The sequence below is a fragment of the Pimephales promelas genome, chromosome 5 (assembly GCF_988280905.1).
Source record: "Pimephales promelas chromosome 5, fPimPro1.hap1.1, whole genome shotgun sequence".
Lineage (NCBI taxonomy): Eukaryota > Metazoa > Chordata > Actinopteri > Cypriniformes > Leuciscidae > Pimephales > Pimephales promelas.
The window spans coordinates 32,212,527-32,226,051 of NC_142773.1; the positions used below are offsets into that span (position 1 = coordinate 32,212,527).

At 37.2% G+C, this 13,525-nt stretch overlaps 1 protein-coding gene across 1 annotated transcript; it reads right to left on the reverse strand.

The window, feature by feature from the left end:
* Positions 1-12: 12 nt before the first annotated feature.
* Positions 13-11,372, reverse strand: oxsr1a (oxidative stress responsive kinase 1a). The gene is made up of 18 exons (XM_039678160.2): positions 11,099-11,372; positions 10,134-10,246; positions 8,671-8,779; positions 8,393-8,534; positions 8,234-8,289; positions 7,801-7,910; positions 7,599-7,700; positions 6,710-6,843; positions 6,555-6,603; positions 5,684-5,749; positions 5,468-5,590; positions 5,336-5,374; positions 5,142-5,255; positions 4,198-4,268; positions 3,412-3,464; positions 3,233-3,301; positions 3,079-3,143; positions 13-2,989 (listed from the first exon to the last, which is right to left on the reverse strand). The coding sequence occupies exons 1-18, from the start codon at positions 11,166-11,168 to the stop codon at positions 2,915-2,917; spliced, it is 1,560 nt and encodes a 519-aa protein (XP_039534094.1). The 5' UTR covers positions 11,169-11,372; the 3' UTR covers positions 13-2,914.
* Between the last annotated feature and the right edge of the window lie 2,153 nt (positions 11,373-13,525).

The following is a 13,525-nucleotide window of genomic DNA, read 5'->3' on the forward strand; positions in this document are numbered from 1 at the left end:
TTAGACATGTCAGCAGGGGCAAAAAAATTTCATTCTTTATTGATTATTAAAAATAATTGGGTACACATGCACAGAAAATCCCAAAAGGTGAAATACTATAATAGTAATTGTAACTATAAGACAGTAATACCTCCATTTCTTTTGTGTTGTGACAGTTCATTCCTTACAGTTCAATGAGAAAAACAAATCGAAAAGACACATTTTTAAAAACTGGAAACACTTAAATAGTAGGCAATCCCTCTTTGAAAGTCCTGCATACATGTGTTTGGATTGAAAATACAGCATCCCTCCAGAATGAGCTGAATGATGGAATGATATTAGACAACTTAGCTCAGCTCAACACAGAAACACCACTACAGCGAAAAGATATGAGCATGGAGAGATTAACACGATCTGATGTGTCAATCTCAAGATAAATCAGCTTATTTATCTTTAAGAATTCATACAAATGAGAAACAAGAATATTCTTTCAATTGACTTCCAATGCATTCCAGAAAAAGGCCAACCACTTGTGCACACATAAAAATAAATACTGTCATATCACTATGACGAAAGTGAGATAGAAAATGAGACAAGGACGCGTCTTACAATGGTTGAAGCTTTAGAGAATCATGAAAGGGCAGCATTTTTGACGGTCAAAGAAATTAAATCATTGCGTTCAGACTTTGACTTGAGTCTCCTTAAGGAATCTGAGCCAGCTTTAAAAAAAAACAAAAAAACAACAACAATTAAGGTGGCATGCCATTGTAATGAGTTGTGTCAACCATTTAAAACACACAAAATACACACAAGCATTCTTTTTAAGAATCCCACCAACCTGTCCAACAATAACAACCAAACAAAGACAGCAAGGCAGAAACCGAAATGCAGAAAAACAAAAATAGCCCCCGACTTGACATTTTATTTTTTTAACTACTCTCAAGTCTTGCTAACGTAATCTTTTAGAGGACATTTTCAGAAATGAAATCCTTTGAGGGAAGTGTCTTAGGACTGCGAACATGGAGAAGCCAACAACAAGACATAAGACAAACCACCGCATCGAGTCCATAGAAAGGCCAACTGTGAACGGCTTGTATACCGTTTATATTATATATAAACAACACCAATTTGATTATTTACATATTTTTTTTATCAAGTACTTAAGATGCCCCACCCACATTCATTGTTGTATTCACACTAAATACTTAAAAAATAATAATAATAATAATAATAGATCAACAGTCATTTGCACATACACGCATGTAAGAAAGTGACAGCAAATTAATCACTGACCATGTCTAAAATTAATCCGTTTTGAAACCACATTAAAATGAACTGTTTGTTGGAAGCCGAGGACAGAAATGAACTGGAAAAATTGGAAAATAAAATGGGGTGAAGTGTAGAATAATTATAATAATAAACCTAGTAAAAGTTCAGCAAAAAGGTATAAAAAAAACTGTTTTTGAAAGAGGATTAAATGCCAGTTGCATGTGAACACATTTCTGCCTATATATAAACATGGAATCAGACATCAGTCTACAGCTGAGACAAATGATATAAGCAAGTGTAATAGACCTAATATTTACAGACACACAAATTATATTGCCAATATCACTTAGACTGCATTAAAGTTTAGTTCGTTGCTGGTCAGTCCCAGTCTTCACTTCATCAACAGTGCTTGCAAGGCCAGCAATGTATCGAAAGTCATTTTTCTATACACATTACTGCAATTCATGACTCCATTCCCACTTTGATTTTCATGTGTCCTGTGCATTTAGATTTATATATAGTTTATAGATTCAGAAATGTTAAATTTTGTTCAAAATCTCAGATTGAATACAAGAATATTAAAACATTTTAAATGCCATCGATGATGCTATTAATTTACTACCTTGCAAGCACTGGAAAGTCCTTCAGTTTTTTATTTAAATCTAGTTTAACACTATTCAAACAGCTGCCACTATACTTAATAGATATGCATGTATGAAACTTGTAATGTAACAATATGCTCAATCCACAAAATGACATATAACCCTTTTCTAATATACTGTAAAGCCAAATGCACAATTTAAATTGTTTTCTGAAAGAACAGCATATTGGGAAATAGATCAATTTGATGAAAAACTCAATTTCTACTTCATGTTTTTTTCTTTTTCTTTTAAAGCTCATCATCTCATCTCTCTTGCACCTTGTTTTCATGGAGAGACCATTTGGAAAATTTAAATGAGCGCAAAATGACCAGCATATCTTAAGTCAAAAATCATTCATGCAGTCTGGCATTAGCCCATGCAAAACGATGGGAACGTATCCCGATAGTGAGACAGCAGCTGAAATGTGTAACTGTGAGGTGCAGTGCACAGGTGTAACAGTGAAGCATCATGTCTGAGTGACGTGGCTTCCGTGTTTACTGGTTAAAGTGTAAAAGCGCACAATGTTTATCGCTCCCAAATGACGGACCACATTGCAGATAGGTGTACTGAACAGCTGACTTTATAGGCGGTCCAACATGCACCCTTAAATGCTTTCGAAATGACAATGCTGCCCTAAACCCTCCATTGAGGTACACAGCTGCATGCACACACAGTCACTTATTCATTTCACAGATGAGATCCACAGCTACCTACAGTTGTAAATTCAGTAGTACTATCGAAAGTAAGGCAATCTTCTTTTGACATCTACCAGTATAAGGAGTTGGTTCAGATTGTGCACACGTTTAAAGCAACGGAGAAAACAAAACATGGATGAATACTGTAAACATCAGAGGTGCGCTCCTGTGAAGAACGTGGATGCAATCCTATTCAACATTTGTTAATCCTATGTGGTGTCAGATTCCTTCTGTCTCTTTGGCAGTAGTGGTTTCTTTAGGCCAATGAAAGCATTTACAAAGTCTGGTTTTTTTTTGTTTTTTTTTATCCTGGTTGCTGGTAATACTGTTTTAACTTATACTCAGCTGAGCAAATCCCATGAGTTTAACGTCATCTGGAATTTCAGAGCTGTCCACTCCCGATGCCTAAACGGGAGAAAGATAAACAATGGCAAATATAAAACCTAGTAAATCAATCAGAACCGACCACTGCGCCACATAATAGAGTAGCTTACCAGCTTGAAAGTGACATTTTTGTTGGTTTGTGGATCATCAACGATTTTCTGCAAATTGGCTGCAACTAAAAAACAGAATAGATAAATTAAAAACACTTCTTATTTTCAACATTTGTATCTTTAGTGTCAAGGAGCAATTTTCATTCAAACTCACCAATAACTAAATCTCTTCCATCCACTAGTCCTGCAGACACAAGCTCTTGAGACACTCCGTCAGCTGTGTCTGGATAGAGAGGAATTAAAGGCGACACATTTCACTAGCTTTTTGATCAAGATTACAATTTGTCAATATATGTGAGATTAGAGATTAGGAGGAAGCAGACGGACACAAACCTCTCCCCGGCATGAACTCAAATCTGATATCGTTTAGCTCTTTCTTTGTGTTCCTGTTGCAAAACAAAATGCAAAAACTCAGGTTAACTAGTTCAAGAAGACATTTTGATTCAATTTTAGAATTGGAAAGCACAAGTATTTTATTTACTATTAAAGTATTTGTTAAAATTGTCCATTTAGAAAGGAAATAAGTAGTCCATGTGACATTAGTGGGTTAGTAAGAATTTTTTGAAGCATCGAAAATACATTTTGGTCCAAAAATAACAAAAACTATGACTTTATTCAGCATTGTATTGTCTTCCGGTTCTGTTGTCAATCCGAGTTCAGTGACGCTGCTGACGTGGTTTCTGGAGCATCGGTGTATTCGGGTTCAAATAAATATGGCTGGGCAAAAAAACGCAAGTCTTCCTCAGTGTCAAAATCCTTAGACATGAGATTGTATTGTGCGTCTCCCTCAGACTGTGAACGAAGCTTGCGCGCACCAGAGAACACGTCAGTAGCGTCTTACGTCACCAGTGTCACTGATCGCCGAATCTTTCTATTTTTGAGTGATGAACTGAAATATTTTTATTGCCATTTTAAAAAAGCAATTATACCAGTTTCATCCAAACATCTTACTACAAAGTTACTGGGATAACTGCTTGCATTTTTATATGATGTAAAAAGAATGAGTGTGCCAACACAGCCCAGTGGAACATCTTTACTAACTGTCCTCAAACGGTATGATTACCTCTACCTTGCTGATCCATTGATAGTCATTCATCAGGCACTATAATGATAAAATACCTTAATCTTAGGACCAGGCTGATGGGGATTTTGGCTGAGTCCTGCCCTGTCATAGTAGGTGCGCCAACAGCCTGTAGGGATACAATTTCAGTATCTTAATAAAAAATGTAACTAAATTATCCACAAGTTTCCGGGGGGCGCTCCTGTAAAAAATAAAGTGGGTGAAACTTCCGGTAAGGCGGCGGAAGTAGCATTCCAATGGTATTTTGTGTGTTAGTTAGCGAAGAGGCTAGCTGTTTTTCTGATAATTATTTTACTATTTAAAGACGCAAATCTTTATGAGAGATGTCGTTACGGAGCTCAGGGACAACATGTGCTGTTCGCGGTTGTATGTATAACCGGACTAAACTAATTCAGTGGCTTAAACGTGATTGTTTTGAACATAAGCCGAAAACGAAATCAGAGTGATCCTGCCAACGACTGTAGTTTCCATCACCTCCCAAAAGACGACGAATCTTCCTGTGTACATTTGTTTAAATTCTTAATATTCTATAAACTCTATCGGCATGTGATTGGCTCTTTGCTACTGATGTTACACCTAAACTCAGGATCAAAGCCCGAGTTGACAGAATACCACTGTTAACCAAATGTGCCAGTTAATGTATTCAAGTAGCACATTCATTTATAATTTATAAAATACTCCCAACCAACTACTGCAGAGGGTTAAGGTACTGTTATTTCACCCTTTTTAATTTCGTTGAGGTTGTGTTCAACAACGTTAGCTAGTTTGGATCGCTATAACTTGAATGACTGTCAACTGTTGAATGAACGAGTGTGAAGCACGTCAAGTCGCGCTTTGTTTACTTCGAACCGGAAGACGCAACCACTTTTGACGCAAGACCTCATGGGGCGTAGGAAACTTGTGGATAAACCAGAGCACTTGTAAGGTTAAGCTTACTGCTGATACTATTGTCACAGAAGGAACTTAATACAGTAGAGCTCACCTGGGAGCCTGCAGAGGACACTGAAATTGTGGCAGTGTCATCTGCAACACGTAGCACTTCAGACTGTCCTGCAGCGACTGGCTGCAGGAAGCTTAATGGATCCACTGGAAAGATCTTTGAAAGAAGCAGAAACAAGGTTTTCATGAGAATGGTTGTGGAGTAATTCAGAAAGCAAGAAGCAGAAGTGAACTCACCTCTGCATTTTGCACAGCCTCGTCCTTTACTCTGGGTGACTAAGAAAAGACAAATCAAAGACATGCTTTATCCAAATCCACAGACTAGATTAAAACAGCCATTAGGTAAAGGTGTAGCAGACAAGCATCTACCCGTAAAGCGGCCACTGCTGCCTTCCCTTCCTCACTCTCCATATCCAGCTCATCATCACTCCATTCCCACTCTCCATCCTCAGTCTTATGGAGGCGACCGCTGGAACCCGGAACCCTCCGCACCTATTCACACATATATTTACATGCACAAAACTGATTAAAGCACAACTTCTGTTCGGTTGTTCTTCATATTCGGTCAGTAAATTTGTCACCCACCTTCCTAGATCTCTCTCCTATTGTTGGCGCCCTCTCCAGCAATTTTTCATTCAAGTATTCGTTGTTCTGTGAAGGAATTGTGGGAAAATTTGTTAAAAATATAACCATTCACATTATTATTATAAATACTTATAGGTGCTTAATTTGGTTTTTCCTTAAAAAAACTGAATTCAAGGTCCACTATTGTAGAAAAAGACATTTGAGACAATCCGCAGAGACAGCATCCTCTGTGGGTCATAATGCAGCACTGCAGTGACATACAGGCCGCCCTGTTTACGCCACTGAGCCACTAGGAAAGAAAGTCTGCTGAGGCAGCACTGTATTTGTTACAATATGGCATGTATCCCATTAGCAGGAAATGGCCTTTGGAAACTCTAATCCTGAGTATTTGTTACAGTAAACCAACCATGCTGGACAAGTGATTTGAGAACGTTCAGGCGACAATGACTGCAGCCAATCTAAATAATAACTGACCCGCTGGAAGCAGCAATTACATAAATTGAAATACACATTTGTGAACTTAGATTACCAGTATGGGAATGTAAAATGTATGGAAAAGCATTGCATTCACTTAAGGAAACAAAATCTACTCTGTTTTTCTGAATTAACGAGTTAATTATCTCAGAATTACGAGATCATTTTTCACGGAAAAAAAAGTTTTTGCTCTTTTTTTTGACATAATCACGCCATTAATTCAGAAAAACAGAGCAAAAACTTTTTTCCATGAAAAATTATCTTGTAAATGTCTTAGATAATTCACTCATTAATTCAGAAAAACAGTAGGTTTTTTTTTCTTCTTCAAGTGAATGCAATACACTTCCGTAAAAATGTAACTACTCTAGTCAATCTTTGAAAATCTGCACTATCTTACCTTGGCTTTTGTGAAGAACTTGTGTTTTAAAAGTTCTGCAGCTGTAGGCCTGTTGAAGAAAGCTGAACTTTAATAAGAAAAAAATAAAGTTTTTCTGACCATAATGCCATAATCGAACACAGATTTTTTTTAACTTTTGGAAATAAATGCACTACCGTTTTTCTGGATCCTTCTGGAGGCACAAGGAGATCATCTTCCGAAAGGATTTACCATATTTTTTAACCATTTCTTTATCTGTAACTCCAGTCTCTAGACACGGAGGGTCATTCTGCAGAGTTAACATGAGAACCTAAACCAAAAAAAGGGGGGAAAGAAATCAAGACAGACCAAGACAAGTCATTACTGTGGAAAAAGTATAGATAAAAACATTAAGCAACTATAGGCTGAATGACTTGAATAATTGTTGCTACAGAGTAATGCAGAGATGATGTTTTACTGTAGGCCATTGATAAGTTAGCATTACCCTTGTTTCCTGACAAAAATGTATCTTACAAGTTGTTCATCAAGCTAATCGTCACAAATTCATTTTGAAGTCTAAATACAATTGTCAGAGCTAAAAAGCTAAAGTAAACTACAACACGACTAGCATGACTTTAAAGTCATCGCCACTAAGCTTACAACTCTTTCAAATTTTATTTTAAATCTACACGTTGGAAAGTTTGAAATACAATTGTTTGTAAGATTAAGTAGAATGAGTTTTCTAGCTCAGCGTGAGAATGCTTAACTTCCTTCTATGGTCCCATTTAGCCACTTGTTAGCAACCACCATTTTCAAGACATAAAAGCTTAAAAAAAAAAACAATGAGAGGATATTGCTGATGTATTTTGTCATAAAATAAAACACGAAAACACTTTGAGCTTGTGTTTAACAAACACCAACCTTATTTCAGGCATTTAAGCAAAATCTCGTTAAAACAAAACCCCACTGTCTCGCTGAATGAAACTCATCCTGAAGACAAATGCCAACTCAATTCTGCAGCACTCTATTGGCAGGTTTCATAGCAGATTCTCAATCAATTGATTCAAACTGTGACTTGCTGCTCACCTTCATTGGAGGATATTTGTGATACGGAGCAGCCCCAGTTGCCAACTCAATAGCCGTGATCCCGAAACTCCAGATATCAGCTTTGAAATCATAACCCCTAACCTGTGAGGGGGTAAACTCATTTTAATTCTCTCATTAGAAAGCCATTCAGTTTCCAAAATGTATGAAAGGCAAAGTAGGAACAGCCGAGGACAACACTAACCTGCTCCATCACCTCAGGGGCCATCCAGCAAGGAGTTCCAACAAATGTCTTCCTCACTTTGTTTCTAGTCATGTCTCCACCAGTTGCTAAAAAGGCACTGACACCAAAGTCTTCACAGACAACAAAAAGACAACAAAACTATTAATCATCTGATCCAAGATCACTGTATTAAGTTATTTACAGAGTTTGACAGGCCAATCGAATAATATCTCGCCTTTTTGGCATTTACTGAAATGAAAAAAGAAACCACTTTTTCCCTCCAAGTATAACATTCTGCTGCGCATAGAGTAAATAAACACAAAGGCAATCTAACAGCATATGCAAACAAGAATATTCATAATCACACATATATTATACTTAACTCGTACTAAGCTACGTAATTGTCAATAATCGTTGGGAGAAAAAAAAGGTTGTATTGAGAGTGAAACTCTACCTGCAATTTGAACAGAGCCGTCCTCTCCTAAAAGAATATTTCCAGCCTTCACATCTCTGTACCAAGAGAAATACAGATCAGTGTGCTGCTCAACAAAATTAAGAATGGAAGGCACAGATAAACGTAATTATATAACCAAACCATGTCATATATATTTACCTGTGAATCTGACCATTTTTGTGCAGATAATCGAGACCTTCTAGCACCTCTTTCAGTATGGTGGCAATGCTGGACTCATCCATGACACCCGATTTGTGCTCCCCTTTAGAAATGATGTACTTGATAAAATCCAGAACTGAGCCTGAAAACAGACGCAAGTGGAAGGATACTGTATTATGAAGTAATTTCTTTTTTTTTAAAGACCAATTAATAACTTTCTTTTTGTCTTTATTTATTCAAGACATGCATTTAAACAATTAACAATTTAAACAACTCACCACCACTAAGCAACTTCATGACCAGCCAAAGCTCATCCTTGACCACAAAGGAGGTGTAATAAGACACAATATTAGGGTGATGGCACTGGCTCATTGCCTGGATCTCTTTCTAAAAAGATAAAGGAGACAAAAAAATGTTAGGAACTAGAACTGTTTAATTCTATATAATGGTAAGTATCTGCAAACAAAAGGTCCCATTGCTCCTGACTGCTCAACTACAACCTAAAATTACTTCCAAGGCCATTGATGACTTTTATGCAACAGAACTTAGTAAAATAGTCCCATCTCATAGGACATTCTAACTCTAATAATTTAATCACAAACCAGAAAAGTCTTTCCTTGTGTCTGTGCCAGTTTAATCCTCATCTGATTGACAGACATGTGGTTGCCTTGCACATGACCCAGGTTACATCACGAGCGTGACCCTGAATCATTAACCGAGTTGAACAGAACAGACCCTGAAGCAGATGTACATTGCATAATTTTTCTAAAACTGACAGTCATTTGTGCTTGCAGAGAACAAAACTGTTTTAGTATTAGGTATTGTGGAGTTTGCTAAACATATCCCATCTATTTTTGTTAAAGGATTATTTATTTACATAATGTAAAGATTCTGTGTAGACTCAGGAATATTCATTTAAAAAAAATGTAATATAGGATATACATTTTATATATATATATAATTATTAGGGCTGTCACGATACCTCGATTAAATTTGAATACTCAATTTAAAAAGAAATCCTCAACTGCAATGTACCCAAGCAGGCCAAACCAGCAAAATACTGGAAGTGGCGCATTCCACAGACAAGAATCCATGAACTGCATTATGACAGTTTTCTAAGCTTACACAATGTATTAAAACCAATTAAAAACCATGGCAGAGTGCTTTTGTGAGTTCACAAAAGCATATAGAGTATATGCCCCGCAGGTTTAACATGCACTATTTACATGCGTGTATGTTGCGTGCGTCTCAGAAAGGTTCTGTTCACAGTAAATGCTGCTCCACATGAACTGATAACATTTACATACGTGAAGTGTCTCAAACTCCATCTCTGCGAGTATGAGTTGCTCATAACATTCATCTAGGAGCATAATGTGCAGCATTTCATCAGATTTGTAAGGTAAATAATGTATAAACCTACGGCAAAGTTTGCATGTTTTGATGTCCACATATTCTTTTTCAATAAATTACAGTGGGCTGTAGCATTTCTACTATAAAGTGGCCAGATATATAGATATATAGATAAATAAACACATACAGGTAGAGTATATTTTTGTGTGTTAACTTGAAAACCTAACATGCTGTAAAAGTGGGGAAGATTGATTTTAGTCCAATCCACATTATGCTTCTAAAGTGAACAAGACAACGAAACTACCATCCACAAATAACCAGTTTAAACTGAGACTTCATCATCTAATCAAACACTGTTTGTCTTATTTTATGAGCAGTAAGCAGAAATTACCAGGAGCTCATCCATGCTGGTCTGACATTTCTCAAGATTGATGCGTTTAATGGCCACCTTCTCCTTCCGGGGTTTGCAATATGCCGCCTGGACCACAGCTGTTGCTCCACTCCCTATACAACAGTAAAAACATAGCAAATTTAGTGATATAACCAAATGACTCAAACAATGCATATAAAATAAGATATTAACGAAATGTTAGACTAGATGACAGATGCTCTTTTTTCATTGGATAAATGAAATTAGCTATTGAGACCTTTTTTAACCAATATAATGGGGTGTTTATTAAATTGCGCCCCTGATGCCAATTCAAACAGATGACGTAAAAAATAAACTAGTGTTTTAAACGTCTTCATTTCAGAATTTAAAACTTCTATTACACTTCTATTCAAACAATTCATTTTCATATGTATTTATCCTTCTGCTTAATGAAAACTTCCTCTGCCAAAGGGAACCGGAATATACTGTATATATATATATATATATATATATATATATATATATATATATATATATATATATATATATAAACGTCCCAGGACAAGAAAATCAGCTCTGGTTAGTTAAAGAGTTCCCATAATACGTCAAACTTTCATCTAGAAAACATGAACGTTATATGAATCAGTTTGACACCAAACTAGCCAGCAAGCAAGTTATCAAGTGTAATGTTTCTTTAACCACCAAGCACCACATATAATGTCCTATCATGTATCACATTGAAATCCTCAAATCAATCAGCAAATCAGCCATTGTCCGTAAGCATTACAATCCGCTGGCATGTCGGGTGGCTAGCTAGCATGGCTAATACAGACTGAACATCTTCCAGGCGCAATGACTCAATTACTGATGGAGATCTGGAATAACACAGACCATCTGGGCCCAAGAGATCTTAACACATATGTCTTACTCTCCGTTATTCTACCATTCATGTGATCTAGATGCTGATGTGTGATGGGTTAGCTCACCGATCACCTCCTGTAGCTCATAGTCATCCTTGTCGATAGACCAAGGTTGAGAGCTCGGGTCCTCGGACATGACTGCAGTCAGATCACGTCAGCCGCACGCGACACTGTACGCTCACGCGGCTGCAAGCGATAGAAAACGGACGATTCGGGATTTATACTCGATCTACTTATGTTGATCCTGCCGACCGCTCTCTGTCTCAACAGCCAAACTTTGCCAACAGAGACGGTGACCCCGCCTTAGGCGGAAAACGTTCTTCCTCGTGTCAAAATCTTGGAGGCGACCAAAATTATGCCACGTTACGCCACCTAACGGTCATGACGCAGAGTCACCGGGGAGAAAAGCAAAAACAGTCTATTCTACTTAGAAAATGACTTGTTCTGCTGTTGAATTTGATATGAAATACATTAAAGCTTTCTTGTATGCATCTATTTTTACTTTACTTCACTGTAAAAATGTTTGTAATTTTAATAGGACAATAATGATACAGAAAAAACTTAATTGTAATATGGCTTACTTTTACTACCTAAATATTTTAACATACAATTAAATAGATATATAGTACACTTTGTTAGTTTTTCTTACTATACTTTAATTAGAAGTACAAGCAACAAATAGCCTTATAATTACATATAAGATAGGTTTGCATTAGGCCTATATTTAATAATTATAAGGCAATATGGAAACGTTTTTTCTCTTTTCACAAGCTATAAAATAAGTCTCTGATGGCCCCATAATGTGTATGTGAAGTTTCAGCTCAAAATACGCAACAGATAATTTTTTACAGCATGTTTAAATTGTCATTTTTGGGGGCTCAGAATAAACGGGCTGTTTTAGTGTGTGCCCTTTAAATGCAAACAAGCTGCTGCTGCCGGCACAGGGGGCGGAGCTTCATGAGCTCGCGCCATAGGGCTCGCGCTCAATCTCTCAGGACTCATCTCACGATAATATCAGAAACTCTCAGTAACAGTGTTCATTTCCAGTCGGACAATAATGCCTACAGAGTCAGAGTGCTGTATAGAGATGAGGAAGGTATAGTAGTTTAATTATAATGCATTTGTCATCTTCTTGTATGAACCCATTATTTAGTCATAGCCTAAGTCTGCTGTTAGTGTTTCAGACCAAAGTTTATTGTACATCACACAAAAGTTGAAGCTTCAGTTTTACTTCATAAAATCACCTTAAAGGGTTAGTTCACCCAAAAATGAAAATTAAGTCATTAATTACTCACCCCCATGCTGTACCAAACCCCGTAAGACCTTCGTTCGTCTTCGGAACACAAATGAAGATATTTTTGATTAAATTTGAGAGCTGTATAACTACCACATTGGCTCCTAAAGGACTGCCTCTTGACGGCCCAGAAAGTCAATGAAGAAAATGTTTAAATATCCCAAGTGACTACCGTGGCTCAACTATATGTTTATCAAGCGACGAGAATACTTTTTGTGCGAAAAAACAAACAAAAATAACGAGTTTATTCGACTATTTCTTTTCTTCCTTGTAGGCCAGAACGAGACTTCCTTATAGATTTCCACGACGCATGCGCGAGAATTGCGATCTGAAGTGGTGTAAGCTGGTGTGAGCAGATCGCAAATCTCGCGCATGCGTCGTGGAAATCTAAGGAAGTCTCGTTCTGGCCTACAAGGAAGAAAAGAAATAGTCGAATAAACTCGTTATTTTTGTTTGTTTTTTTGCACAAAAAGTATTCGCGTCGCTTGATAAACATATAGTTGAGCCACGGTAGTCACTTGGGATATTTAAACATTTTCTTCATTGACTTTCTGGGCCGTCAAGAGGCAGTCCCTTAGGAGCCAATGTGGTAGTTATACAGCTCTCAAATTTAATCAAAAATATCTTCATTTGTGTTCCGAAGACGAACGAAGGTCTTACGGGGTTGGTACAGCATGGGGGTGAGTAATTAATGACTTAATTTTCATTTTTGGGTGAACTAACCCTTTAAGAGCTGAGTAAACACAGTTATAAGAAGTGCGCAAGTTGAGGGAGCATTCCTGTGTGCAGATATTAGTCAAAAAACTGTTCTGCTGATGTCATTAAAGAAGGAAGTAGAGGGATGTAGTCCAAACGGGCCGTTCGATGTATGCTACTTCCGTTAAATTAAATATAATGTCAGTGAACTTTAACTCTAACAACAACATTACACACTAACTAATGTTTGAAACATGGGATCACGAAGAACGGGACCTTTAAAATCTGGAATACTGACGGCAGTATTGACACCGACATTTACATTTGACCCGGCACCTCTTTAAAAAAATTTCTATCTCTTCCAAGCTTTATAATGGCAGTGAATGACTGTTTCTGTTTTGAACCATAAACAACATGCATCTATTCATCATGAAAGTGCATCTATCGAGTGCTCCACACGGCTCCAGGGGTTAATAAAGGCCTTCTGAAGAAAAGCAACGTGT